The sequence below is a fragment of the Rhipicephalus microplus genome, chromosome 10 (genome assembly GCF_043290135.1).
Source record: "Rhipicephalus microplus isolate Deutch F79 chromosome 10, USDA_Rmic, whole genome shotgun sequence".
Lineage (NCBI taxonomy): Eukaryota > Metazoa > Arthropoda > Arachnida > Ixodida > Ixodidae > Rhipicephalus > Rhipicephalus microplus.
The window spans coordinates 41,579,222-41,607,080 of NC_134709.1; the positions used below are offsets into that span (position 1 = coordinate 41,579,222).

The window sequence follows — 27,859 nt, forward strand, 5'->3', positions numbered from 1 at the left end:
TTCGGACTCTTCGGAACGAACTCTTCGGAGAGCCCACACCGCGGCATTTCTTACGTAACAGTCGCCGAGTAAGGACGCAGTGTGCTGGGCTCCTCGGCGACTAGCGAGCAGTGATCGCCGCGAGCTCCTGTTCTTGGACACAAGAGGACCTGCGACTGGAATACGTAAGTCACTTCACGCGCTCATAGTGTCGAATAGGAGATGCATTTCTGCGGGTATTTTGCTTCGGTTAGCGCGGGTCCGCTTAAGAGTTTGACAACGCGGGGATGTCACGTCTCAAATCTCAGAGAGAGGTGTTCTCAACGATATTCGTCCGAGATGCGCTGGTCTGTGTGCATGAACTTGCATCTAGGAATGAATCAAACGAGTGACCTCATTTGGTGGACGCGCGTTAGATTTTACTGCCCGCTCGTTTTCCCGCTATACTTGAATCTCGTTACGACGGCCGTGTCGCGTTCGTCGAAAAGCGCGTTTCACGATTGGCAATGAGTTGCGGAGACGTGGCCGCCCTGCTGAATCAGTCTTCGGGACCGTCAACAGTATCAGTGTGCACCATCATCTTCGCCGCGGATTCATTTTCCGAGTTCGTGAAACAAAAAGCGCGTTTCGCGTTGGTGAATGTGGAGACGCGTCTCTTACCTCGGAAGTTGAGTCACGTGTGTTTGCGAGGGCCTTAAATTAGACCAGGTATATAGTCTCGGAACGGTTTTTTGGGGAATTCGTAGCCGTCGCGAAGACCAGTAATGTATTGTTTTTACGTGAAATGCGTGGAACTACTTGCCGATTCCTCTGTTCGCGTATGCTCGAATGTGTGACTGAAGGTGCGCGTCTCTGCAAAGGAACTGCCAATGGATCGTGGCATTTTGTAGCAACTCGTCCGTGATGGGGAAGCATATTGATAACCAAGCAAATGCGCTCTTACCGGAAGGTTTTAACTTCGATGGCGATTTAGACAGCTCTCGGCGAGTTGGCGTTGTCACCTGCCGCGGTGCGGGACGCGTTGAACGCTGCGGTTTCCCTTGTTAACTGGCAGCATCGAGAAGGTTCCAGAGTCCCTGTTGTCACAATTAAGTGCTGCAGAAACGCGTCTTGCTCGGCGTTTTTTTTTTTTTTTTGTTAACGCGAGCTCGGGCGTTTGTTGAAATCGGCGAGAGGTTGGCGAAGCACACGGCGTGCTTTTCGACACAGTAGGGTTAGCAGGCGCAGTAGTGGGCACGACGTACTGTGGTATAGAGGGTACCATAGGGCATCACGGCGCAGCCCGTGGTACAAATACTCGATCGTTGGCCGCACGACGTTGACTTCAATATATTGTGAAACTTATGATAAACTGTCTCGTAACCGCTGCCGTACTGATCAAATGCCGTGTTGTCTACGCAGATGTTGCGGACGTAGACGCGAAAGCGATCGCCGGCTGCGTTGCGCTCACGTTGGCTCGGTGCTTGTACTGCGCGTACGCTTGCTTGTGCGACATGTTCTTATGACATAATCCTGTGAATCGTGCGGAAGTTCAAGATGAATTTCAACTCTTTGTTTGTTTTTTTCGGTAACTTTTCTGACAATGACGGCCCCATTTATATGCGTAAGCTAAATACATTCGGTCGTGGCTGGGAGACCACTTGCAGCAAGCGTTTCCTGGTTGCATCTGCCCCACACCTGCTTCGAAAAGGAAAATTGGACCCGCGGCGGCAAAGAGACAAAATTCAAATTGTAACACGCTTGGGCCAGATTACTACTTTGCAAAATCACCATTTGTTGTGCTACAATTTCTCGCAGTCTCTCCGTACGAGTGAAGCGAAGGGGAGGGGGTAGGGATTTCCACGCGTTCTTTCTGGTGTATTAAAACGAAAGCCTTCGTCTCGCGCCCTTCCGTCCGTCCGTCCGTGCCTTGGCACGGTGCCAGGTGGCCGCCGGGGTACTTTGCAAAATCACCATTTGTTGTGCTACAATTTCTCGCAGTCTCTCCGTACGAGTGAAGCGAAGGGGAGGGGGTAGGGATTTCCACGCGTTCTTTCTGGTGTATTAAAACGAAAGCCTTCGTCTCGCGCCCTTCCGTCCGTCCGTCCGTGCCTTGGCACGGTGCCAGGTGGTGGCCGCCGGGGCGCGCTAACGGACGCCGGTCGCACCTCGCGTCGGTACCTCTGCAGCTTTGCTGTGCCAAGCATGTCCAGTCATGCAGGGGAGACGCGCTCATCGCGTTCCATTTTTACGGACCCCGTCTCTATGGGCACGGGCGTTTTTATATGATACGTACAGGCCATCTACCTATTTGAAACCTCGAATTCAATCGGGTGCGTTTTCAATGTGCTTGAAGGTGTCAGAAGTGTTGTTTTCCTAAGCTCAATAGATTTCTTGAGTGATGTAGTTGCTAAAGATGTTCAAGAGAGTTTTCGAGCTTATCAACACCGCTTTCTGTGGCGGATCGGTGAAGACCTGGCGGTGTTCTCCATTTTGAAGAAAAAGATGACCTGTTGAACTAGCGTAAATGAAATCTGAAGAGGAACACAATGCTAGATAATTTTATATATCGGCATAGCTTGCGGTACATGTTGCAGAATCGCCACGTTTCAAACTGCATGCGGTTTCTTATCGCTGTTTGTGCCCCTTCTCGCTCGACATGTCTGCGTTGCAGTGAAGCATACTAATGTGAACTCCTAATTGTAGAGCATAAACAAGGCCCTCGTTTCTTTTGCTGGGAACTTGCAGCTCCTCTCCCCCCCGACTCTTAAAAGGAACACTTTGGATAAATGATACTCTACTTCTCATGCCAATTTGCCCATAATTCTTGTTTGTTTCTGTGACTTCATTTTTGAGGAACTTCATTTGGCCTACTAAGCTTCTGATCTTTCAATGGTTCCACTTTTTTTTTCTCGCTCATGCTGTCAAGCAAATAGTAGCACATTTAGGTGGTGTTTCTTTGACTTTCTTTTTATTTGAAGAGTGCCTTAATAGCATTTTTAGCTGAAGAGAGGGTGAACATCACTGAATTCTAGTAGAGGCTCAATACTGTAGTATCTTGCAAATGCTGCTGTAGCCAAGAATTGCACATCAGATACCACTTGATGCCATTGATCTTAAAAACATTTTTTTTTTTCACGGGGCCTTAAAGATCCTAGAGTACTCTCATGTTTCAAACCTGTACTCACCCTGTTAGTTTGTACACTCATGTATACACGTGCAGGCTGATAAGCAACGCAGGTGCACGACAGACCCCTCCCCTGCATCTGAAATAAAATCCTTGTCTTCATTCTGGTTATGAAGGACACTTCAGTGCCTCAGAATTCAGCCAAAAGTTTGCTGTACAAGATCTTCAGAAAGCCAATGATTTTGTCGAGGGCGCTTTAAGAGCCCAGCTTGTAGTGCAGTGTCATGTTGCATGGTTGGTAATGGTCACAACCATGTTGAAGTAAATCAACAAGGTCTTGAGTAATATATGTATATGAAATAACCAACAACCAATAGCAATATGTGACTTGACGTGGCTAAATGTTGTTCGAAATCGTGCGATGAAGCTTGCACCGCGCAATAGAGGGAGCGCCACCGGCTCGTCGAACACGCAATGGCTCCTCCCATCGGCGCCTTCGTTGCGACATCTGCAGGGGAAACTATCCAACACGCTTGCTGCATACTGCACGCATGTCCACTGCTGTGGCAAGCAGGGAACTATTAGAGCGCTAAAGCTCGGCAAAGAGTGAAGCACATGTCGCACACCAAGTTTGCGAATCTACCTTACAAGATTATATACTTGTGCACGGGAAACCCTGCATTTTTCGCACGAAGCTTTATCCACGATTTGGTGAACAGAGAAGTGGAAACTAATGGGAATTTCTGGGTGCCCATGATACACGCTACCTTCAGTTTCAGAACAACTAAGCTGCACTTGGTAGGGACCTAAAGCTATACCAACCGCTATGCCAGAATAGCATTTTTTTTTCTTTTCATATAAGATTTCATATAGGTTAACATTTCTCACCCCCAAACTTTTGTTCCCCCTTCTCCAGTGCAAGGTAGCTTATGGGGTTCAGCCATGGTAAACCTCCCTGCCTTTCATCCTTATTCTCTTTATCTATACTTATAATTAAAAAAAATGCATTCGCTGTGTAGAAAAAGATGGACTTGGAGTTCAGTTACCTGGCTCTGCCAACCTCGAGACCCTATAGTTCTTATTTAGGAAATACTCCAACCTTTGCTGTCTGTAGCCTCTATCAGCTAGGTGTCTGTTCAGGTCCAAAACTAAAGAGATTACAGCTCAAGTAATATAGGTTTACATTTTTCAGAGATGGCACATAATGTCGAGCGAATCAACCCTGAAAGTGTTTGTCCAGTAGTGCCCCAAAATTGACCGCTGCGGCCGTGTGTCACTGTCGGGTGCTGCCCGACAACGAACCACAAAGGTTTAAAATTCTATTATGGACATTTTGTTACAAAAATTGTGAATCAGTTAAACTGCTGCTTTGAGAGCTGGAGGTGCCACATCACTTTCTCCTGCAGAGATTGCTGCCCAGTACTCCCAATTTCCGCCCCACATCGGCAGCTATGGACAGTGGCGACGAACAGAGAGTCTATGGCCGAGCGCGGGGCCGCTCACGCGGCCGCCTTCGCCCTGTGCCCACAAGCCCGGCAGCCAGCATGTTTGGGGACCCGCACTCTCCCATGGCAACACCCAGCCCATCGGCCAGCATGTTCAGCGGGACACAGTCTCCAATGGCAGCCAGCCCGGCGTCCAGCATGTACGGGTATTCGCAGTCCACCGTGCCACAGAGCAGCATGTATGGACATCAGCAGTATGCCATGCCCGCCCAGGCGGCCATGGCTGGTGCCATGGCTCCTCTGCCTCCTCTAACCCCAACCTCTTCAATGATGACTTCAGGCATGGCGTCGCCCGCGTCATCCACACTTTCGTCGCAGGTCGGCAGCCTGACCTCCTCCTTCGAACATATGTCCGTCAGCGATATCAATGCAACCAGCTCGAAGGTAGGCTGTGGCCGTATCTTTTGCGGCATTTAACACTGCACTCGGTGAATCGTGCAATGGCGTGAAAACTGCCTTAATACTGGGCCACTCTCCTTTTTCAACATTGCGACTGTCATGAGAAGTCAGAATGTGCTATAATATAATTAACTATATTTGTAATTATTGAACTTTAAAGCTGTTAATCACCCTCTGTAGTAGGTAGTCAGCCTCCTGATTAAGAAATTATTTGCTGCAGGAAACGTTTAATAGCTTAGTTTCCATTGAAATAGATAGCTCAGTAAAAATATAAAATATACAATCATTTCTTTTGCCTAGGAGTCTGCTGGGAAAAGCAAGGCTCCTGGGAGAAGGCACCACACCTTTTACCATGCACATTTACAGCATGATTGCACAACTTACTTGGTTACGAATAAGAATAAACTAGGCACCTTTTTACCAGCTAATGTAAGTTATATTGGCAAGGGAGAAAAATTGCGGACTTCGTACTTTGTTACACGTAATAGCTTATTATACAACTGATTGTATCTATATAGGACAGCATGGAGACTTCTGTATTGGCTCTTATTTGGCACTACATCTTTCCCACTGAATGTGCGCCCACTGTCACGGTATTGAAAGTGCTCTATGCCCACTAAGGTTTTCACTTTTGTGCTTATCTGCTGTTGCGCTGTATTTTCAATGCTTGACTGATGTACATGCATGCAACTGCGCGCTGTTGTACTCGGGTACTGCTCGCATCCCTGTGGGGATGCAGCGAATGCTACTAGGTTGGAGCTACTGAACAAGCGCGGCTACTGGATAAGAGACAAGGTGCGGCCTGATGCGTAGCGTTGCCGTCAATGGGTGAGCGAGTCTGGGCAGAGTTATTTCAATCACTATTTTGGGGAGGGCGCTGACGCTCTACCCGTCAAAGCGGATGGATCTTCGCGTTTCAACGCGGTTGCGTGAGGATTTGTGCGTGTGCTTTTTCGTGTGTGATCGTGTGCGGGGGGGCAGTTTGCTTCATATTTCCTGTGATCTAGTATGATGACTGGTGCAGGCCTGTGTGGCAGACTGTTTTTTAGTGGTGTGACGCCACAAAGCCGTTGTGTGCTGCTTAGCAGCTCAAACACTAAAAAAAGACTACGCCGAAGCACGACGTATTCCTTTGCGATCTACAATATCAGGATGCATATATCTTGATGCATATTATTCCTAACACAGCATTTATTTTTGTCACAAACAAGTGCTGAAGCAGTTGCGCGCCACTACCTTTAGACGACAGCATCAAATCACCCTGCCAAGCGTGCTCTTCATGGGTTTGCGGAACGAAACAAGAAAAGCATCAAAAAGCGCCCAGGGCGTAAACTGTTGCTTTACGACTGTCTTTGGACCGCAACCGGCATCATTAATGCACTGAAAGAAACAGTATTTAAATTGTGCGTGCTTTGGTGGTGCTTTTTGGTGGATCGATATGTCAGCCCTTAGAATCTGCCTGGCGATTGCCTCCCCATAAACAGAATCACTGACCCTTTTCATTTCAGGCTAGTCAAACGGGCAGCATTGATGGAGAGTGTTGAGGCCTATACTCTACAAATGATTGGCCATCATAGGGCAAACTGTTCACACATGTGGTGTAATAGGTACTCCTAATAACGAATCAGAATCGAACCTGTGGTGTGCAGCTATGAAACGCGATGCTACGGCCTACCGTCCCGCATAGAAATGCTTGTGAAAGCGTTCGTCCTGGGAGGATGGGTGGCGCCAAAGCGGGCACGAGGTTAACTAGGCCCGTCTCGCCGCTTTGGCGGCACGCAACAGGCTCCACCTTGTTTTTTTTATCCAGTGGCTGTGCTAGAAGTCATCCTGTGCAAATATAAAGAAACTTGCATACAGTTGGTTGCCTCTCAGAGAGCACTTGTGTTAAAAAACATGTCACAGTGCTTAATCGTTTTTTTTTATTGCATTGTTGCCTTTATGGTATTACCATTACCTCAGTGACAGCTGCATCTGGACACTGAGATAATGCATGTATTTTTTGTTTGTCTGTAGTTTTTGGCTGCAAAGCCTTATAAGTTGTCTCCAGAGTACAGTAAGTAGACTACTTACTCCATCTTGCCCTTTGTGTAGAAAATCCACCCACAGCAATTTGAAAATGTCGTGACTTCCTCGGGTGCGGCTGCCATGGCCGCGTCTGCTGCCATGGGCCGTGGTGCCCACCGGGGCCGCCGGGACGACCTAGTAGTGGCCACCCGGCCCAAGCACATGACTGACAAAACCGGCATGACTGGCATGGCCACCAAGCTGGTGGCCAACTACTTCCGGCTGGAGTCTCTGCCCCAGATGTGCGTCAACCAGTACCATGTGGATTTCTTGCCGCTGGTCGAGTCGAGTCGCATCCGCCGGGCCCTCATCAACGACCACCGTGAGCAGTTTGGCCGGTGCTTCGTGTTTGATGGGATGTCGGACCTGAAAACACCCAAACGCATGCCACAGACCATCACCGAGCTCTTTTCTAAGGTATGAATTTACTGAAAATGCTGCTGACTGTTCATTAATTACTGTTTGTTTTTAAGTGCCAAAACCTTATTATGATTATGAGGGATGCCATAGTGGAGGGCTTCGAAAATTTTGGCCACCTCAGGTTCTTTTATGTGCACCTGAATTTAAACACACGGGCTTCGAGCACCTTGCCTCCTTTGAAATGGGGTTGCTGCAGCCGGTATTTGGTACATCTACCTTTGAGTTCGCACTTGAGCGCCATACCACCATGGCACGTGCATGCTGCCAAGTTTTGAACATAGTACCCTTGCAAAACATGAGAATGGACAGTCCAAGTACAGTAAAAACCGGCATGTAGGTTCGACCGGAATATAGGTCGACCCCGCAAACTTTGACCCCCCCCCCCCCCCCCCCGAAAAGGAAATTTTTAAAAATCTCAAAGTATCGCTGCGCACCCTTACCTTGGTAAATACACGACATAACCAGCTGCACTTTGGTGACCTTTCTTTTTATTTAGACACTAATCTTATGCAGTTGAATGCAAGAAGGCCACAAACCTGTCACTCGGACTCGACAACGTCTTTCTTTTCACTAGCAACGTCCCAGAGTGCATCGTCCTCTGTTCCATCTAATGAGTCACTAATGCAGTGTTTGCAGAAAAACGAAAGTACGCACCTCAGCACAAAGCTATTCCACTTCATAAATCTGTGCACGCACAATGGCAATTTCTCGGATTGCGTCCAGAGTCGCGCGCTCTCGAGAGCTTCCATGCAGATGCACTCCGCTGCTATGGGTAGCGACCTTGCATGCAGCTCCCGGACGAACTCGGCGAACAGCATTTACAGTTAAGTGTGCACTGCAGTTCATCCACAAAATGATTGAGCTTTTTTTTTTCGGAGGGGGGGGGGGTGCTGCAGGATGTGATGCACCGCTTGTGTGCTTGTGGCTTCTACATTTTGGGACACTTTTCCCCGGTGTGCCACCAGGTTGCCGTGCGCTTTAGCATACTTGATAACATTTTTCTTTAAGCCTATCGTAAAACTGCCATCGACTACCACTATATTCTGAAGGAAATAGAAAAAAGAAAACAACAGTGACAGCAGATAAAAAAGGCAAAATGACGTTGCTAGAACACTGTATGCCTTGCCTAGCCTTGCCCAACGGTGCCGCTGCTGATGCTCACGATGACAATGGAGGCTTTTGGAATTCAGCTGCACATTGTTACGAGACTTCAAAATTTTTTTTCTGCCAATGATAAGTGTATAAAACGAGGGTAGACTTTCCGTGTTGTTTTTTTTCTTCTTGAATCCAACCTATGTCTTGGTTTTTACGATACTTGGTTCCCTGAGCTGAGGTGCTCTTCTGTCATTTTTTTTTTTGTGTTAATTTTCTGCTGTGTGCCACAAAATATGTGTGGATTTTCGAGTTGGGTATGCATTTCAATCTCTAAGTATTGCCAGTAGTCAATGGAGTGGTGCGTTTTTTTTTTGTTTTTTTTTTCATTTGTTTTTTCAAAGTCTTGCTTTTAGCTGGCCGGATGATTTGGGAGATATAGCTGGTACCTTCAACACCAAATTGATAAAAATGAACCTTACTGCAAGACTATGACAGGAGGGTGTTTCTTGCTGTTCCCGACAAGATGCCAAATATAATGGCCACAGAGTTTGTTTTGTAGAGAGGATCTGGACTGTTACTTTTGCAGCGACGCACAGACGGTGCCGCCATCACAATCAAGATCAAGTGGGTGCAGGAACTGGCCCCGACCAACCCGGACCTGCTGCGCCTGTTCAACACGCAGATGCGGCGTAATCTCGAGCACCTGGACTTTGTGCAAATCAATCGGCACTTCTTCGACAAGAGTGCCGTGTCGGCCATTCCGCAGCACGGTCTTGAGCTGTGGCAAGGCCTCATCACTGCCATTGGCCAGTACGAGACAGCAGTGATGATGGTCACGGACACCGTGCACAAGGTGCGTGCACACACCCAGAGTATGCGCACCCTTTGGGTGTGTTCTAACTCTCGCCGACGGTTGCGAGGTTTGGCTACTTAGTTAACTACATCCTTACTCCAGTGGCAGCAGAAAAAAAATTTTCTTGGCTGCTTGGATAATCTTTTGGCTCCTATCTCGTTTCCTCGCTATCAACCAAATTGTACATATGAACCAAATTCTGACTATGTTGTGATGTCGCAGCTGTGTTGTTCTAGCATGCGGTGCCAAAGGTGGAGACCAGGCGTGTTTCCAGCTCTCAAAATTGATTTCGGGGCTTGAATTACACAAAAGAACTGGCTTTTGGATACGTGGCTGGGACTTGAAGAGGAAACTGTCACATGGGGCCTCATTTTTGCTGACCACCTATTGTTGGGTGCAACATTAAATTGATAACTAAATGCAAATGCACCAGAAAATAAAAAGCACTCCACATCCAGAATGCTGTACACGCAACATAACAAAATGTATATCTGACAAACCATTTCTTGGAATGAAGTATGGACATAAATCCCCAAAATACAGCCCTAACCTGCAGCGCAATAAAAAAAAATAATGACAATGAATGGCAGTTCTAAGATTTCATGGCGTCAGTCTATTGGGCGTGGCTTGGCTAACTCACTTTTGCAGCAGTACATTTTTGTTATGCACAAAAGTGTCCTGAGGTTGGAAAAGAGATTCAAGCTGTCGCAGGGATATGGGACATATGACAGTCTAAATGACAAGCTTTGTAACTTAGGAAATGCTTAGTCTGTGTGGGGGGTAATATGTTCATTTAACTTTAAAGTGAAACTTCACGGTGGTACTGATATTGTCAAAAAAATTGACCGATCCTACATACTGTGGGAATGAGGACGGTTGGTATGTCACTTTAAAATAAGCACCTTACGAGGTGGACGTAAATTATGCCTTACTGACTTGCATGCCATAATTATGTTTGAATGAGTCATTTACCTTTGTCGTTTTTTGGCCATTTTAGACAACTTGCCACGGCTGCACAACACACTAAAACCAACATGGCTGACGATATTGCCGCATGAATTCGCGTGGTTTTCGTGTGGAAGAGGACGAAGAGGTTGGGATTGAGCCGCTTTTTAATGCCGCATGAATTCGCGTGGTTTTCGTGTGGAAGAGGACGAAGAGGTTGGGTTGGAGCAGTTTTTCTTTTTGTCCTAGCTTGACGAGCAGTTCTGCGGAAGGTTTCCTTGAGTGAGACAAGATTGGTGACAAGATTGGTGGAGCTGCTGGGTACGACAACTGACGACGCACCCCATGCACAAGAGCCCATCCAGGAGCCGGAACACAAGCCCTGTGCCCGTGGACACGCCAGTTCACAGAACAAGCCGCCGCCAACGAGGCCTACCACCAGAGACACCGGCACAGCTTATCCATAGAGCGACTATGACTTCGCCTCAAGGCGTCATGGAAACTCCTACGTCGTCGGCACCAATTTATTGCACTGTCCAGAACCCGCTGATGCCTAGTCCCTTTCACGGAGAGCTGTTTGAGGATGTGGACGACTGGCTGAGCGAGTTCGAACACGTCGCAGCGATCAACTACTGGGACGAAGCCGCCAAACTCCGCAACGTCTACGCGTGTTTGAAAGACGGCGCCCGAACGTGGTTCATGAACAGAAGTGATGTCTTGACATCCTGGCGCGAGTTCCAGCATCGCCTCTTGGAGACCTACCGGAGCCCCGACCGCCGCGATCGTGCTGAACGTGCATTGCATTCACGCATCCAGATGCCTAATGAGACCGTCACCATGTACGTGGAGGACATGACGCAGCTTTTCAGGCGAGCGGATCCGGCAATGCCAGAAGAAAAAAAGCTACGCTATCTGATGCGAGGCGTGAAGGAGCAGCTTTTTGCTGGTCTAGTGCGGAGTCCTCCGAAGAGTGTAGCAGAATTCCTGACCGAAGCCACTACGATGGAGAGGGTACTTCATCAGCGGTCAGCCCTACTCAACCGGCAAGTGAATTCTGCATCACCTACTGAATTTTCCGCCAGCTTCGGGAGCAACAGCATTGAGTGGATTCGCGAAATCGTCCGCTCCGTCGTCCGCGAGGAAATCGCGAAACTACACGGGGCGAGACAGCCGGAGGTAAGCAGCATCACCAATATTATTCGGGACGAGGTCCAGCAGGTGCTTCACAGCCGTCGCCCTCAACCAACGGTTACAAATCTAGAACCACCTCCTGCGTCCACTGATGTTGGGAACCGCACATATGCCGAAGCTCTGCGCACTTCCATGCCGGTCTCAAGCCCTGCAGTCCCAATCCAGACGATGCCGCCAGTTTCAATTCAATCTGCGCATGCTGGTTTGGACATCGACGGTCGCCGTGCCCCTCCGCGGAAGTCCGATATTTGGCGTACGTCGGATAGAAGACCCCTCTGCTTCCATTGCGGTGAAGCCGGTCACATCTACCGGGAATGTCCATACCGACAACTTGGACTGCGCGGTTTCTCTATTCATTCGCCTCGTCCCCTAGTTGGTCAGAGGCCAAGAGAAATTGAGGACTACCTCGCGCAGCAACGTCTGCCTTTCCCACGGCGTCAATCGCGGTCTCCATCTCCACGACGACCCGCAGCTATTGGACCACGTCTCAGTACGATGGCACGGGGACGTTCCCCAAGCCCTCGTCGGGAAAACTGAAGGCAGCGACCTTCGGGGGCGAGGTCGCTGGGACTAAAAGTGCGGAAGACCTCCTATCGACGCTTCCACAAAACGCTGCAGACATTGAATTGACGTCTGAGTGCAGTGCGAGAGAAATGCCGGATTGTGCGTCTGAACCCAGTGGCCGAGTCTCACTCGACATTCCCGTGCTGATAGACGGTCTTCAGGTCAGCGCATTGGTGGACACAGGTGCAGATTATTCTATTATGAGCGGAAAATTGGCAACCAGTCTTAAGAAAGTGATGACACCTTGGAATGGGACGCGTATTCGCACTGCTGGAGGCCACGTTATTACTCCATTGGGTCGCTGTACCGCAAGAGTGGAAATACGCGAGTCAACGTTTGTGGTAACCTGCCTCGTACTACGCGACTGTTCTCGTCAGCTCATCCTTGGAATGGACTTCCTTCGAGAGAATGGCGCGATCATAAATCTCCGCGAGCGAATGGTGACTTTCTCGACGCAACTTGCAACCGATCGAGGCGCTGATAGCTGTCGTAGACCTGCGCTGCGTGTTGCCGACGAAAGCGTGACGTTGCCTCCCCGAGCGACTGCTTTCGTAGAAGTCACCTGTGAAGACCTCCAAGACGGTGACGTGGTCGCCGAGAGCAACGTATCCCTTTTACTGCTTCAAGGTGTGTGTGCAGTGCGAAGCATTCTGCGTGTGCGTGACGGACGGTCGCAGATACTCGTCACAAATTTTAACTTCGAGCACCGACATCTTTTCCGCGGCACCACCGTGGCCTTCGGAGACCGTGTAGCGGATGTCACCGAGTGCTTCGCATCCGAGGAAATGGTTGATGGAGATAAGTTTCTGGACCACATCGACGTCAGTTCGAAGCTTTCGGACGAGAAGAAGGCCGCACTGCATACCCTGCTGAAGGAATTTAAATCTTGCTTCGCCTCTTCATCTAGAGTCGGTCAAACACCCCTCATAAAGCACCGAATTATTACCGACGATGATGTTCGCCCAATCCGCCAGCAACCTTACCGTGTTTCGGCTAAAGAACGCGAGACTATACAGACGCAGGTAAAGGAGATGCTTGACGACGGGGTGATACAACCGTCGAGCAGCCCGTGGTCCTCGCCAGTCGTTCTAGTAAAGAAGAAAGACGGAACGCTGCGATTCTGTGTTGACTACAGGAAACTCAATAGCGTCACCAAAAAAGACGTCTACCCGCTTCCACGGGTTGATGATTCTCTCGACAGGCTACGACACGCGAAGTATTTTTCATCGATAGATTTGAAGAGCGGCTATTGGCAGATAGAGGTCGATGAGCGAGACAGAGAGAAGACAGCGTTTGTAACTCCCGATGGGCTTTATGAATTCAGAGTTCTTCCTTTCGGCCTCTGTTCGGCTCCCGCAACATTCCAGCGAATGATGGATACCGTCCTCGCTGGCTTGAAGTGGCAAAGCTGCCTTGTATACCTTGATGATGTGGTCATCTTTGCCGAGAGTTTCGAAGAACATCTGAAGCGTCTAAGAATGGTTCTGGAAGCTATTCGTTCGGCCGAACTCACGCTAAAACCCCAGAAGTGCCATTTCGGCTACGATGAGCTGAAATTTCTGGGACATGTTGTGAGTGCGGATGGAGTGCGGCCTGACCCAGAAAAAACTGCAGCAGTCGCCACCTTTCCTGTGCCGTCAGACAAAAAAGCGGTACGGCGTTTTCTCGGCTTGTGTGCTTATTATCGCCGATTCATTACCAACTTCTCGACGATAGCCGAACCGCTCACGCGACTCACCCGAGATGATGTACCGTTTGCCTGGACTACAGAGCAAGAAGCAGCTTTCACAGAGTTACGGCAGCGAATGCAAGAGGCACCTGTTCTTGCGCATTTTGATGAGGACGCTGATACCGAAGTTCACACGGATGCAAGCAACGTCGGACTTGGCGCTGTCCTTGTACAACGGCACAACGGCGTAGAACATGTCATAGCTTACGCCAGTCGTACTCTCTCTCGAGCCGAGGCCAACTACTCCACTTCAGAGAAGGAATGCCTCGCAGTCGTGTGGGCAACGGCAAAGTTTCGACCTTACCTCTACGGCCGTCCCTTCAAGGTGGTGACCGATCACCATTCGCTGTGTTGGCTGGCCAATCTCCGTGACCCGTCTGGTCGTCTCGCTCGGTGGAGTTTGCGCTTGCAAGAGTTTGACATCATGATTGTGTATAGGTCTGGGCGCAAGCACGAAGATGCCGACGCACTTTCTCGAGCACCCGTGGGACATCCTGATATGGACTCGGAATATGCTGATGGTTTTCTCGGAGCCCTCAGTGATTCTGACTTTATGTCTAGACAGAGAGCCGATCAGGAATTGCGCCCTATTATTGATTCCTTAGAAGGCCGAAATTCTCACACTCCTCGGCGCATCGCTCGCGAATTGTCATCCTTTTGTCTAAGGAGGGGCATTCTTTACAAGAAAAATGCTCGAGGTAGCAACAAAGCCTTCCTCCTCGTTGTACCAGCCGACATGCGGGATGACATCCTCCTCGCGTGCCATGACGAGCCCACGTCGGGACACTTGGGCTACTCGCGGACTCTCGCCAGAGTGCGCCAGCAGTACTATTGGCCACGACTTTCGACCAGTGTACACCGCTACGTGCAAGGCTGCCGCGAGTGCCAGCGTCGCAAGACGCCACCCGTGAAACCTGCGGGCCTTCTCCACCCTATTACACCACCACGGACACCTTTCGACCTCGTGGGAATGGACCTTCTAGGACCCTTCCCTTTGTCGGCCACTGGTAACAAATGGATTATAGTGGCAACCGATTACTTGACCCGGTATGCTGAGACAAAGGCATTACCCCGCGGCACGGCGTCTGAAGTGGCGAAGTTCTTCGTGCAGCACATCGTCCTCCGGCACGGCGCGCCGTCATGTGTGATTACGGATAGAGGAACATCATTTACGGCACAAATGCTAGAGGACATTTTCAGACTGAGCTGCACGAGTCACCGAAAAACAACGGCTTACCACCCACAAAGTAATGGACTGACGGAAAGGCTCAACAAGACCATAGCGGACATGCTGTCAATGTATGTGGACGTGCAGCACAAAACCTGGGACGATATCCTCCCATACGTCACGTTCGCATACAATACGGCAATGCAGGAAACAACCCGATTTTCACCTTTCCACCTTGTTTATGGACGCAACGTACAAACGATGCTTGACGCTATGCTGCCGTACGATAATAGCGATGCTCTTTCTCCAGAAGCCGAGCAATACACGCAGTACGCCGAAGAGGCTCGTCAACTGGCTCGCGTGAACATCGGTCACCAACAAGACGCAGATGCACGACGTTACAACCTTCGCCGTCGAAACGTCGCATACCACCCGGGTGAACGAGTGTGGGTGTGGACTCCTGTCCGACGACCAGGCTTGTCTGAAAAGCTTCTGAGCCGTTATTTCGGACCATACAAGGTTATCCGACGTGTGAGTGACCTTACATACGAAGTACTTCCGGACGGCACAGTGTCGTCACGTCGACAACATCGGCCCGAAACTGTGCATGTCGTACGACTCAAGCCGTACTACACACAATAGTCTCTGTGCTTGCGAGTTACTTCGCAAACGTGACAGTGATCTCATGTGGTGTTTTTTTTTTTTTTCTTGACTCTTCCACTGGTGCTGTTGTGTTCGCGCATGGTCCAAGTGCTTGTACGCCCTCTTTGTTTTCCCTGGCACTCACTTTGTCATTCTCTGCGTCAACGCGTGTTCTAATTATGGGTTTTTTTTTTTTCTTCTTCTTTTTATTTAGAAGCATCGAGTCGATGCTTTTTAAAAGGGGGGACTAATGCCGCATGAATTCGCGTGGTTTTCGTGTGGAAGAGGACGAAGAGGTTGGGATTGAGCCGCTTTTTAATGCCGCATGAATTCGCGTGGTTTTCGTGTGGAAGAGGACGAAGAGGTTGGGTTGGAGCAGTTTTTCTTTTTGTCCTAGCTTGACGAGCAGTTCTGCGGAAGGTTTCCTTGAGTGAGACAAGATTGGTGACAATATGACCTGGCGCGAGTCAAATTAACTGAAGCAGGGCGCTGACTTTTTGGCCAGAGAAATAAGACGGCGGCAGTGATTTCGTGTAGTCATAACCGTGAAATCAGACGATCAACATTAGCGTTACAGGCAACAACGACAACAGAGCTTTTTCAAAAAGAGTATTGCTTGTGCTATTATGTTTTCAAACCAGTAATGAGTTTTGATCTAGTAAGGAAGATATTGACAAATTATAAGAGTTACGCATCCACAAGTTAACAGCCATCTCCCTGAAAGTCCCTCGCTTCGTGACTACTCATTCGGTCCAAAATCGAATGAGAATGGTTCTGGGAACTCATTTGACAGAAAATGCCATTGTCATCAAATGAGTTTCTCCATGTGACAGCAAGCAAATGACAGTACTAACAGACATTCGCTGTAAATTACATTAAATTTGCAGTGCGACAGGGGTGTATTATACATTTATTCATTTATTTAGAATACTTTGAAATTTCCATTAACCTGAAGTCGAATACGTTATTCGTTCAAGTATTTGCACAAGCCTATCAGTATCCCTTCATGGGGTGTACACTATGCAAAAACCAGCCATACTTGATTTAAATGCAGGTGCTTCGGCGCGACAGTGTGCTGGACCTGCTGTCGCAGGTCACATCGGGGCCCTACTACAGAGAGGAGGCCATGAAGCGCGTGGCCGGCTGCATTGTAATGACTCCGTATAACAACAAGACATACCGCATCGATGATATCGATTGGAACAAGTCGCCACTGAGCATCTTTGAGACAAAAGAAGGGCCCAAGACGTACATCCAGTACTACGAGGTGCGTGGGTTGATTTGCAGTGTTGGGCTACAATTGACTGTACATTTTTCATGAAAATACTGCGTACACTCTAGTAAGGGCCGCACTTTTCTTTTCCCCGATTTTGATGGTCTCTTCCACAAAAGTGTGAAATTTTTTGTTTAATTTTTAATCCATGCATGGAAAACCCTATTTATACGTGCCATCTCTGGCTCACAGATCGCGCTGTGGGACGTAGCCGCCAGACACCTATAGCCATCTGGTGGCTCTCTCGAAATGTCCCGTACACAAGACACGACAACACTGCCTTTGCCAGGGATTTTTTTTTCGAAATTCCGATAGCCAAGTTGGTGGCACAGCTTTTACATGATTGATAATTGATATGTGGGGTTTAGCGTCCCAAAACCACCATATGATTATGAGCGACGCCATTGTGGAGGACTCTAGAAATTTTGACCACCTGGACCACCTGGGGTTGTTATACGTGCACCCAAATCTGAGCACACGAACCTATATAGCATTTTCGCTCCCATCGAAAATGCTGTCGCCGCAGCCGGGATTCGATCCCGTGACTTGCGGGTCAGCAGCCCAGTATTAACCACGGCGGCGGGGCAGCTTTTACACGAGCATGGCCCTTATCCAAGTGTATACAGAACGCAGTTTTTCAGTTACCATGGAACTGGAGTTCAGTACAGTTAAACGAGTCTCTCTCAGAAAAGAGTTGGATGGCCCGGCTACATTTTCTTGCAGTACTTTAATTGTCTTGGGTGTTTCAACTTTGTGTTCTTAGTACTTCAGAGAGACTGGCAACCATTATTTATGGTACAGTTGAAAACTTAAGCAAAACCTGATTTTACGAAGTTTTTAATACAGAAAATATTTCCATTTTCAAAAATTGTTATTTTCATCAACCCGAATTAACGAACTTGGCAACTGAACCCAGTTTTAAAATGTGTTTCCTGGAAGGGTTGAACAAAAAGGGAGCATTTCGTCTTACAATTCTGAAAGATATGCTGTTTCTGCCGGAGCGCGCTCTAACACTATTGCATTAAAACATCTAGATGCCACAGTCAGGGTAATTGCGTTATTTTGGATTCACGCCATGCCCATGCACAACACAATGGAAATGTTATTTGGTAGCACTTTAGCATGCCAGGTAGTGCTCGGGGCAATGGTTTTTACTTTCATTATTTCTTGGTTTATGCAACTCATAGTCCTGATTGATTGCATAATCTCCTCCAGATCCCCTTCTCGCAACTTTCTCTTTCGATCTGTTCGCACACTCGCTGCATTCATTCTCTGCATCTCAGCATTTTTTTTACCCATAATTGGGTAGCTTTTGGGTGTCGCTACATTACAACTTATCATTTCCAAGTACTAAAAATGCCTTCCCAATTTTGGTTGTCTGGTTGTCTTTAGCCAATCAGAATGTCTCCGTCATAAAATGGTAATGTAGGAAATGCTGTGAAACATAATCATGATCATAAGATCTGCAATGCTGATAGGACATACACGCCACACATGCTGTAAACAGTAGTAGGTGAGTGTGGTAGCATACCAGCAAAAAGTCGTGCCCTGCTGAAGCGTTTGCTATTTTTACCCTGCAATAAGTAAAATATTAAGCAGAGGGGGGTGGGGGATATGCCTAAGCATAAGGAGACAGCATAGCACAATCGCAACTGCTTTTCTCAGTTCAAAGGTCTGACTTGCTTGCCTTTGAGACTTAAACATGCAATAAATGTAAATGCACATTCTATTTTATCCAGATTACAAAAGAAAGGCTAAATTTTGTCACCATAGTCACGGTCTTTTCTTTATCACTTCAGGAAGTATAAAGAAAAAAAGTAAATTCAAGCAAGCTAGGTTATGACTGTTGTTGTTGTGGGAAATGTGGCCGAAAGGATGAGTTATATTGAATCAGTCTCGTGATCGGACAGTCCTGACCTACCCTTAGAAGTCCTATGCAAAGAGTCGATAGTATGTTGCTCTCTCTGCAACGTGTGAAGGCAAAAGCCCGCTATGCACTTGTCAATGCATAAAGTTTAACAATTGGGTGCGACCAGACCTTGAAAGACTGAACGAGCCGCTGTGTGAGAGTGGCACTCTTGCATTTTTTCTCATCCTTCCGATTCGATACCGCAGAACATCTAATACGTTTTTCACGGGACAGCGAAAAAGAAATGCAGCAGTTAGAAATGTGTAATATATAATGTGACGGGGTTAAAAATCTGGATGTACCACAATATTGCAAAACGCTTGATGAACACTTGGCCCCACCTCAGAGAAGTTTGTTTATCAGTGTAAAGTTTAGGTCCCTAATAAGCGGTCTGGCACTTTTCTTGTGCCTCTGCCTGAAGCCAGTTTGTTATCAAACTCTTAGATGGCCTTGCAGCAGTTTGTATGGGCTGCTGCAAGGCCAAGAAGACGGCACTAGCAAACTTACAACTAGAAAAAAAAGAATGTCGGCACTGCCTACGGAGTGGCAGCAAGCTTGCCATCTACGTGTAAAAGGCAGTGGTGCTTTGATGGTTCACGCTTCGACTGTGAGCTTTCTTGCTTAATACAAATCATATGCACATGACAGCGACGGCTGTTGCTGGAGCCGACATCTTTTCTTCTTTTCTTGTGTTTTGTGTTATAATATGATGTTTAGTCTTCAATGCGTTTAGGTTTTCTTGCTCTGTCTCTTCTTGCCTTGTCTCGGCCTGTTTTGCCAGCCAATGACAACTTTTTGAAGATAATCCTGAAGTTGACAGTGTAGTGTAATTCCTGGTGCAGGACCAGTATGAGAAACGTATCAGAGATGCCAAGCAGCCACTGCTAGTGTGCCGTCCAAAGGAAAAAGACATACGTGCTGGCCGCACCGACAACATCTACCTGGTGCCCGAGCTGTGCGTTCTCACGGGGCTGACTGATGAGGTGAGAGTCTTGCGTGCTATTTAATGCAGGGGTGTAGAGACCTTGGCTGGTGGAAATCGAACTATTTCACAATTCAAAATGGTTCCTGGTGAATAGAGGCTGTCAAATGGCACTCTCTTGCTTTACTCACAGTGAGGTAGCAGGTGCAGCAAATTTTACTTGACATCTCCCATGTTATAACTGATGGATGCTCAAAACTGTGTTATTATGAGAAAAAGAAAGGTAGCCCTGTCTTTTGCAACCTGCCAAAGGTCACGTGACAGCCCTCCTCGATCACAGCACCTCGTGACTATCTCAGTCAAGTCTACAGTAAATAAGCTGCAGGGAAGGAAGTAGGGGAAGGAAAGGATGTAGATTTGATACAACCTGTGCTGCAGACATCTGAGCCCCATCACTGACTTGACAACGATGACTGCAGCTCTATAATTGTGACAAATCCCACATAGGGACTGGAAAGCTGAGGCCACTGGCATAGCTGGGACGACTGGGAAGGTTTTTGAGGGTGCTGCTGCTGTTGTGCGAATGCGGGTCATGAGAACATACATACTTGACTTTTGGGGACATGCAGTCGCACAGGTAGTGTGTTGTCGTCCCGTAGGGGTGCCAGAATTATGCATAGTAGTAGTTGCTTTAGTTGCCTATTGCGTAGAAATAGAAAAGTCTTCTAATTTTTATTTTCTTTCCCCATTGCAGATGCGTGCCAACGTGTCTGTGATGCGAGACTTGGCCCAGCACACTCGTATCGACCCGCCAAAGCGCGTGCAGAACTTGCTCCAGTTCATCAAGCGAATCAATGGCAACGATGCCATACGCGCAGAGATGGAGCAGTGGGGGTTGACATTCAGCGATTCACTGGTTTCCATTGATGCCCGCACCCTGTATCCCGAGAAGGTGATGCAGGGACAGCAGGTGTACAAATGCGACCCCAAGACGGCCGACTTTTCGCGTGATATGCGAGACAAGCGGCTGCACGTGGCAGTCGCCATCGAAACCTGGCTCGTGATGTGCCACAAGCGTGACGACGCCAATGTGACAGAGTTTGTGCGCACCCTCATGAGCGTGTGCCCGCCCATGGGCCTGCACATGGGCCACCCCAAGGTATTGAAGCTGGAGGACGACCGGGCGGCCAACTACGTGCGCGCCCTGCACGAAGTTGGCGGCTCAGGGGACCTGCAGCTGGCGCTAATCGTGGTGCCCAACAACCGCAAGGACCGCTATGACATGATCAAGAAACAGGCCTGCGTGGACCTTGGCATCCACACCCAGGTACTCGTAGTTCGTAGTCACTGTGGAAGTGCAACTGTCACGCATGCGGGCGCAGTATAACTTCAGCTTTGAAATTGCACGTAGCACACTTGGGATTGCTAGTGCTCGAGCACGCTCGTCATTCCTTCCTGCTGGTAAAGGGATGTGAGGGTATTCAACAACAAATGGAATCTGGTATCACTCAATCCGGTCCTCAAACTGAATATTTGCTGTAACAATGTGAAAAAGATGAATATTTCAAGTGCGTCACGTTGAGTTAACATGCTGAAAATTATGGTAAAGCATATACTATTTGACGGCACTTGCCACGCTGCTTACACTGATCCTTACAGGGGTGGAAGTGCCGCTCCCATTGCTCCAAACTGCTCGAAAAGAGAATTGCTGCTGCAAGCAGTAATTTTTGTTAGTAATTGCTCCAGACCTACATTGAACCGACACTGAAAGAATGAGAATGACTTAACTTTTACTGTTCCACAGACTGGTGCATCCTAAATAAACTGAAAAAAAAAAAATTGTGCCATCATCCCACAGTGCTACTAGTGTGCAGCGTCATAGGCTCTGATCACATTTGTGCGACAAGAACCGGCATATTAAGCATATATGTAGCTCATTTGGCTGTTTTTTTTTTTCTTCAGCTAGACATGTAGGCTACTGTGATGAAATGTGAAAATGATTACTTTTATCTCATACCGATTATTATCTACTGATTATTTGGTCACAGTTATGTGGGGCTGCGGTTACTTCTGAAGTCAGCTCAGCTTTTCTGGTTTGATTTGATTTCTGCCACAAATACCAGTACAGTTAAACCCCTTTATAAGAGGCATGCTCTGGGCAGCAATTCTCGTCTTCTATATGACATGCATCCTATATAAGCAGGGTACCTCGTATACATTTTCTTATCAACCCGTATTTTAATGTAGGCACACTGGTGTCTTATTTATACTCATTTCACAGCTCATGTTGGCAACATGCCTTTGTTTACTACATGATATTTACATTGATTGTGGTCTGGCAAATATATTTCATAAGTATTAATGTTTATGAGACGTTTCAAAAATGTTCTAGACTCCAAATAACGTATGGCAAATTTAACAGCTCAGGTTCAGCTCTTTTCGTGAAGTAAACAAGCATGGTGTGAGTACTCGCATGTAAAAATTGTTTTGATTGTGAAAGGATTGCAACTTTAAAATTATTCTGTACATCTGTCACTTTGTGAAAGGCACCATTTGGCTTGTGCTGGATTACTTTCTGCCACTACTTCTATTTGTGTTCAATTTGCTTTCAAAACAAGAACTCTCATTTGTCCAGCCTCTGGTCTTTCCCCGACATAAGTTTGACGACAGATTCCCCGACAGAAAGTTTGATGCTTCTGCTTGCTTTCGTTTTCGCAGCTATGGGCCCATTCTTTTCCGATTGTGCCAAATGCATTCATACCTGCGAACTGTAACTTCTCTGTATGGCTATGATGCTTGAATTGCAAGGAATTTTTCGCTACGTAAGAATAAGGGAATGGCAAGTCGCTACACAAGTTTTGAAATAAGTCTTTGTTAGAGAAGAAAAATCTTACTATGATGGGTGATTCCATCCAATTTAATATAGGCTGAAGATTTCAAATAAAGTGAAAAGTAATTTTTTTTCAATATTTTTGCGTACCTTGTCCTCTTAATACCAAAAGAAAGCTGCCTTGTTCCTTTAGTCACTTGAAATCCTCAAGAATGAAGTGAACGCACAACTCGTTTCATCATCATTTGATTTGCTTATGCAAACATTTTGTTAGTATGGTACACTCAGCGAACTCGCCTTGATAAACATTCGACCATTCCCAGCAACTTTGAACAAACATCTTGCGACAGGCAGGTCGCGATTGCCATCAACAATCACCAGCCCACCGAAACTTATCGTTCTTGCGTGATTGTTAAAGGGGGCTGGTGCTTCGTCATGTGTTCATTCACAAGTGAGCAAATTGCCAGCATACATCTTACTTTGTCGGGGCGACTTTCTTGCAGGTTATTCTCTCTCGCACGATCGGGAATCGCAAGAACATCCGGTCAGTGGCCACCAAGGTGGCCATTCAGCTTAACTGCAAGTTGGGCGGAGAGGCCTGGTGCCTGGAGATCCCACTGGCGAACACAATGGTGATCGGCTACGACACGTACCATGACGCCGGCTCACGCAACCGCTCTGCGGGTGCCTTTGTCGCCAGCATGAACCGCACATTCACGCGCTGGTACTCACGCGTGTCGTTCCACGCGTCGCACCAGGAGCTTGGCAGCTCGCTCGCTCAGCACCTTAAAGACTCCCTCTGCAAGTACTCCCAGGAAAACAATGGTACTTCTCCCGAGCGCATAATCTTCTTCCGCGACGGCGTCTCGGATGGCCAGATCCCTCAGGTGAGCTCAGTAGCATACCTGCGTCTCATGTTACCCATCTATTCAAGCTTTCGCCTTCCCCCGAGTGCGTGCTTGTAATCATGGAAATGTATTACATCTAGGCACTGTCAAGTAATTTCTTAGGCAATACACACTGTCATGCTATGCTACTTGCTGGTTTGTTTTTCACTTATCCTTTATTTTATTTTATGTTACTTTAGTCTCGTTTCTAGCATCTGTATTGCACATCAACATGGACATCGCTTTGTTCTGTGACATTTTACGAGTCCTCGTATGCATTCAGTATATTATTTAGTGAATTGTACCGTAGCCCCTCCTCACCCTATGCCTCTTTACGGGCCGATCAGGCATTCCCAAATAAACAAATAAATGTGTTAGCAAAGTGCCCATTTAAAAGCCATGACAGCTACTGTCCGTTACCTTTCATACATCATTAAAAAAAACATGGAGAATCCGATATTTCCTCCTGCACTTATAATAATCGTAAATGAACCAGGCCCAGCCTGTTCAACGCTGGTCAATGTGTGTACCTGAGCGAGTGTGTTTGTAGAGAGCTTGTTATACGGACCCTGTGGCTGTCTAAATTGTAAGATGTCAAGAAAACAAACACTGAAACATGTTTAGACGTTCCCTCACCAAGCCTCACTGAACACGTCGATTACACATTGGTAAGGTGCCATCTAGACAATGTTTCATAAAGATTTTTTGTCAAATCGCATCATGATTACTAGAAAAAAACATTGCAACAGTGTTATTACCATGCTTTTCCTGAAGATGAGTTTTGCGGCCAGAGCAGAGACTATTTGGCTTTGTCTTAACCAGCGTGTGCAAGCGTTTTGCACTTCTAATGAAGGCAAGGGAGTGAATCATGTTCAGGGCTCTGAATTAAATGAGTGGCGATGCTTTCCATGATCGGTCTCTCCCAACTATAGTCGACATATATTATGCGAAATATCGGTTGGGTTTGTGTTGAGCAAGGCTTGGCCTAATACAGGAATATAGATGGTTTTTTTTTTTTTCACTTTCACCAAGCTGAAGCTCTCGTTCACACAAATTGCAACAGCCAATGCTCCTTAATGATGCTGCAAAGAATCGTCATTTATCTTGAATGCTTTTCTTGCAAAATCATCCCGTACTTTGCGACCACAAACTGCAATTGGCTATCAGCCTGACGTGGCATCGTCATGGCGAAGTGGCGAGCTCGCAGTTTTTTGAGGAAGGAAACACAAGCGAACCAGACGAAAATTATTGTGTGGCTGAAAGGCACACCAAATACTCCGGTTGGCCTTGAGAGTGTACTAGGAATTTGATTTCTCCCCCCAAAGGAAATAAGTTTGATTAACATGTCTGCCATGCCAATGTCAAAACTTTACCGTATTGTCTTAGCTGTGGTCGGTGACCCACTTATTTTTTACCCTGAAAACCCCTGAGCCTCTCCCTATCCAAGAGACTTGAAATATGCGCCAATAGCCAGGCATGGCAGACCCTGACCAAGCAAATGCCCTTACTCCTTTCGTTTCCACAGTTTCATTCTCTCGTTTTATTCACCTGAAGAGTGAAAGTGATGGCGAAGTCGTCACTTTCAAGTCAGACTGTGATGGTGAAAGTAAGGATATGAGAGTTCCGGGAGTACAGTTTATCAACCTAAATGAATTCACTGCCCCCTTTCTACTACTCTCGTACATAGTTTTCTGAAATAACTAGAGGGGACTCTGAAGCTACGATCGTTGAGCAACCATGGGAATTGGAAGCAGTATACAAATTTGCCGAATGCTTGTGCTTGCAGGCTTTGAACGCACTTGGCGTTGTTTATTGCAGTGTTTTGGTTTTTCGAACATAAGAGTGGACCCTTTCAAACATTGTGACCTGATTGTATTGGTGGGCCTAAAAAGTAAAGGTAGCAAAGTGTAACCGCTGAACATTTGCCAATTGTCATTTCCTGACAAATTAGCTCAAAGCTATGCTACGGCAAACTGAGCTGAATGTACAAAGATTAGACAAATTTGTGTACTACCCATCATTCCCATGTTTGTAGAAGTGCCATGCATTGCAGCTCCTGCAAACACCAGCGCCAGAGTTGTTCCCCCTTAGTATATTCATGGGTAACTATGCCCGTCTGAGCACGCGGTCAGTTTGCTAACTATTCGTCATCCTTTCGCACAGGTGAAAGAATGGGAGATTGAGCAAATTGTGGACTCGCTGGAGGGTCTCTTCCCGGGCATGGAGCAAAAGCTGGCCTTTGTCGTCGTCACCAAGCGCATCTCGACACGCTTCTTCGCACACACGTCCGACGGCAGCTTCTGCAACCCGCTGCCGGGCACAGTCATCGACAGGGAGGTAACGAGGCCCGAGCGCTACGACTTCTTCCTCGTCTCGCAGAGCGTGCGCCAGGGCACCGTGTCACCAACGCACTACAACATCATCCACGACACCACGGGCCTCAGGCCGGACCACATGCAGCGCCTGGCGTACAAGCTGACGCACCTTTACTTCAACTGGCCTGGCACCATCCGCGTTCCGGCTCCCTGCCAGTACGCCCACAAGCTGGCCTTCCTGGCCGGCCAGTCTCTGCATGGCGAGCACTGTTCACGACTCAACGGCACCCTCTTCTATTTGTAGCCTCCCAGTTGTTTGCATTTGCTTATTTCCTTTCCACATGCGTGGGTTCATTTGCATTGACTATTGTGTGCCAATTTGAAATGAAAAGCCATTCTCTTTCCACAAGTTTTCTCTACCTTTTCCTCATTTGTACTCTTAATGACCTGTACTTTCATTTTTTTCCCTTTGAACTCGTCTTTAGTGGAAAAGAATGCAAAACTGGTTCAGCCTCGTGTGCACGATTGAGGTGAAAGTGCAATAACAAAAAAAGACAAAAAAATGTGCCTCTGATTAAAGCTTACATGTTGGAACCCTGACTTCCAAAGTAAATGAAGATTGCATGTCCTTAAACCGGACGCTTTGAAAAACAAATTTTGAGGTTCCAAAGTCTGATGGAAGATGAATAAAGCTTTTTTATTAACGCTATAATTTGCTATTACACTATTGGCATGTTATGAGTTCATATTTTCAGTACCAAAATTCTTGAATTTACAATTACTTTCTTCTCGTATATTTGCATGTGCATATTCTAAAAAATTCAAGATAACCTTGCCTTATAAAACGCTTTTTCATTATCATGTTCTTTTTTTTTTCTTTTGCTTGTTCATTTTGCCCATGTTGCAAAGTCTTGTTTACTTAATAAAATATACAAATTGCTGAATATCTTTTCTGTTTGCTGCTGCTGTAGTTAAAGTTCTGTGAAGTATTGGTTTTATATATGCTGTGTCCTTTGCCATGTCAATCTTTGTCTAGCAAGTTTTTCTTGGTTGCAATGATACAGTTGCTGTTAATTTGTGTAGTTGAGTTACCACTATGGAGTATATTTCTGCAGAATCATTTTTGAAATCGCCAGTTAGACTTGTTTATTAGAGCTAGTGTATTCAAAGAAGTTGACAACCGTTCAGTTCATAATTTACTGTGGATGAAACTATCATTTTACATGCAGTTGCCAATTTGTGGCGTATTCAATTTGTAGCCTCATTTGTGTGCATACAACTTTTTTCTGTTTAGTATAGTTGACTTACCTGAACTTGGTAAGCTTTAATCAGTTCCCTCTTGCCCTTTGTTTTTCTGCATGATCATGCAATCGAGGGCAAAATTAAACATGAACTAGCTGTTCCATTGTAATCAGTAAGTGTGTGGTTTTCCATAAAGTTGATAATGTTCATTTTGCATTCTGTGCTCTGGGCGTCAGTGCGGGTGGCACAACAGGTTGGCTATTCTCAGCAAGTTGAGTGACTGCGCGGACCGATCGTCTCTAGGTATCGGTGTTGGCAGAGCCTTATGTTCAGCATCGTCATGGCATGCCTGCCAAGTAGCATTGTATTCTCCTCTTTTTGCTTTCCACAAAAATCGAAAAATATGGCACTGCAGTTTCCTGACCACCGTGGTACTGGACAAGTTTATCTGAAGTGATTGCTTTTTTTAATTGCAGAAATGTGACCATAGTGAAGTTTTTCCTACTGCAGAGCGAGCTTCCTCATCTGTCCAAACAAGTCCCTAGGACGTCGACACTGCTGCAACAACAAGGTCACAGCATGAGCATTTTGGTGTGCCCACGGTTGTACAGAGCGTCTTCTCGTTGATGTAGGTAGAGGCTGGATTCTTTTTTTTCTGCTGTTTCATTGAAAATGTGCCTGTTTAGCCTAAGACAAACACTCAGAGGGCTGTAGCCTTGACGAGAACTTGGAAGCCTTGACCAGAATTGCGCCTCCCGCACGCCCACGTACTCATTAAGAACATTTTCGGTTTCCGCAATCACATTATAGGATCATGG

The 27,859-nt window shown here is 47.0% G+C and overlaps 1 protein-coding gene across 1 annotated transcript; it reads left to right on the top strand.

Annotated features, from left to right (window-relative positions):
* LOC119181117 (piwi like RNA-mediated gene silencing protein aubergine) lies at positions 1-27,450 on the top strand. Its single transcript, XM_075875542.1, has 9 exons — positions 1-164; positions 4,492-4,974; positions 7,084-7,473; positions 9,158-9,424; positions 16,718-16,930; positions 19,688-19,828; positions 20,522-21,094; positions 23,101-23,484; positions 25,648-27,450. The coding sequence occupies exons 2-9, from the start codon at positions 4,537-4,539 to the stop codon at positions 26,101-26,103; spliced, it is 2,862 nt and encodes a 953-aa protein (XP_075731657.1). The 5' UTR covers positions 1-164; positions 4,492-4,536; the 3' UTR covers positions 26,104-27,450.
* Positions 27,451-27,859: the final 409 nt, after the last annotated feature.

Coding starts and splice junctions, on each gene's coding strand:
- LOC119181117 (XM_075875542.1), top strand. CDS start 4,537: ATGGACAGTGGCGACGAACAGAGAGTCTATGGCCGAGCGCGGGGCCGC. Junction 16,931..19,687: donor CGTACATCCAGTACTACGAG/GTGCGTGGGTTG, acceptor TTCCTGGTGCAG/GACCAGTATGAGAAACGTAT. Junction 21,095..23,100: donor ACCTTGGCATCCACACCCAG/GTACTCGTAGTT, acceptor ACTTTCTTGCAG/GTTATTCTCTCTCGCACGAT.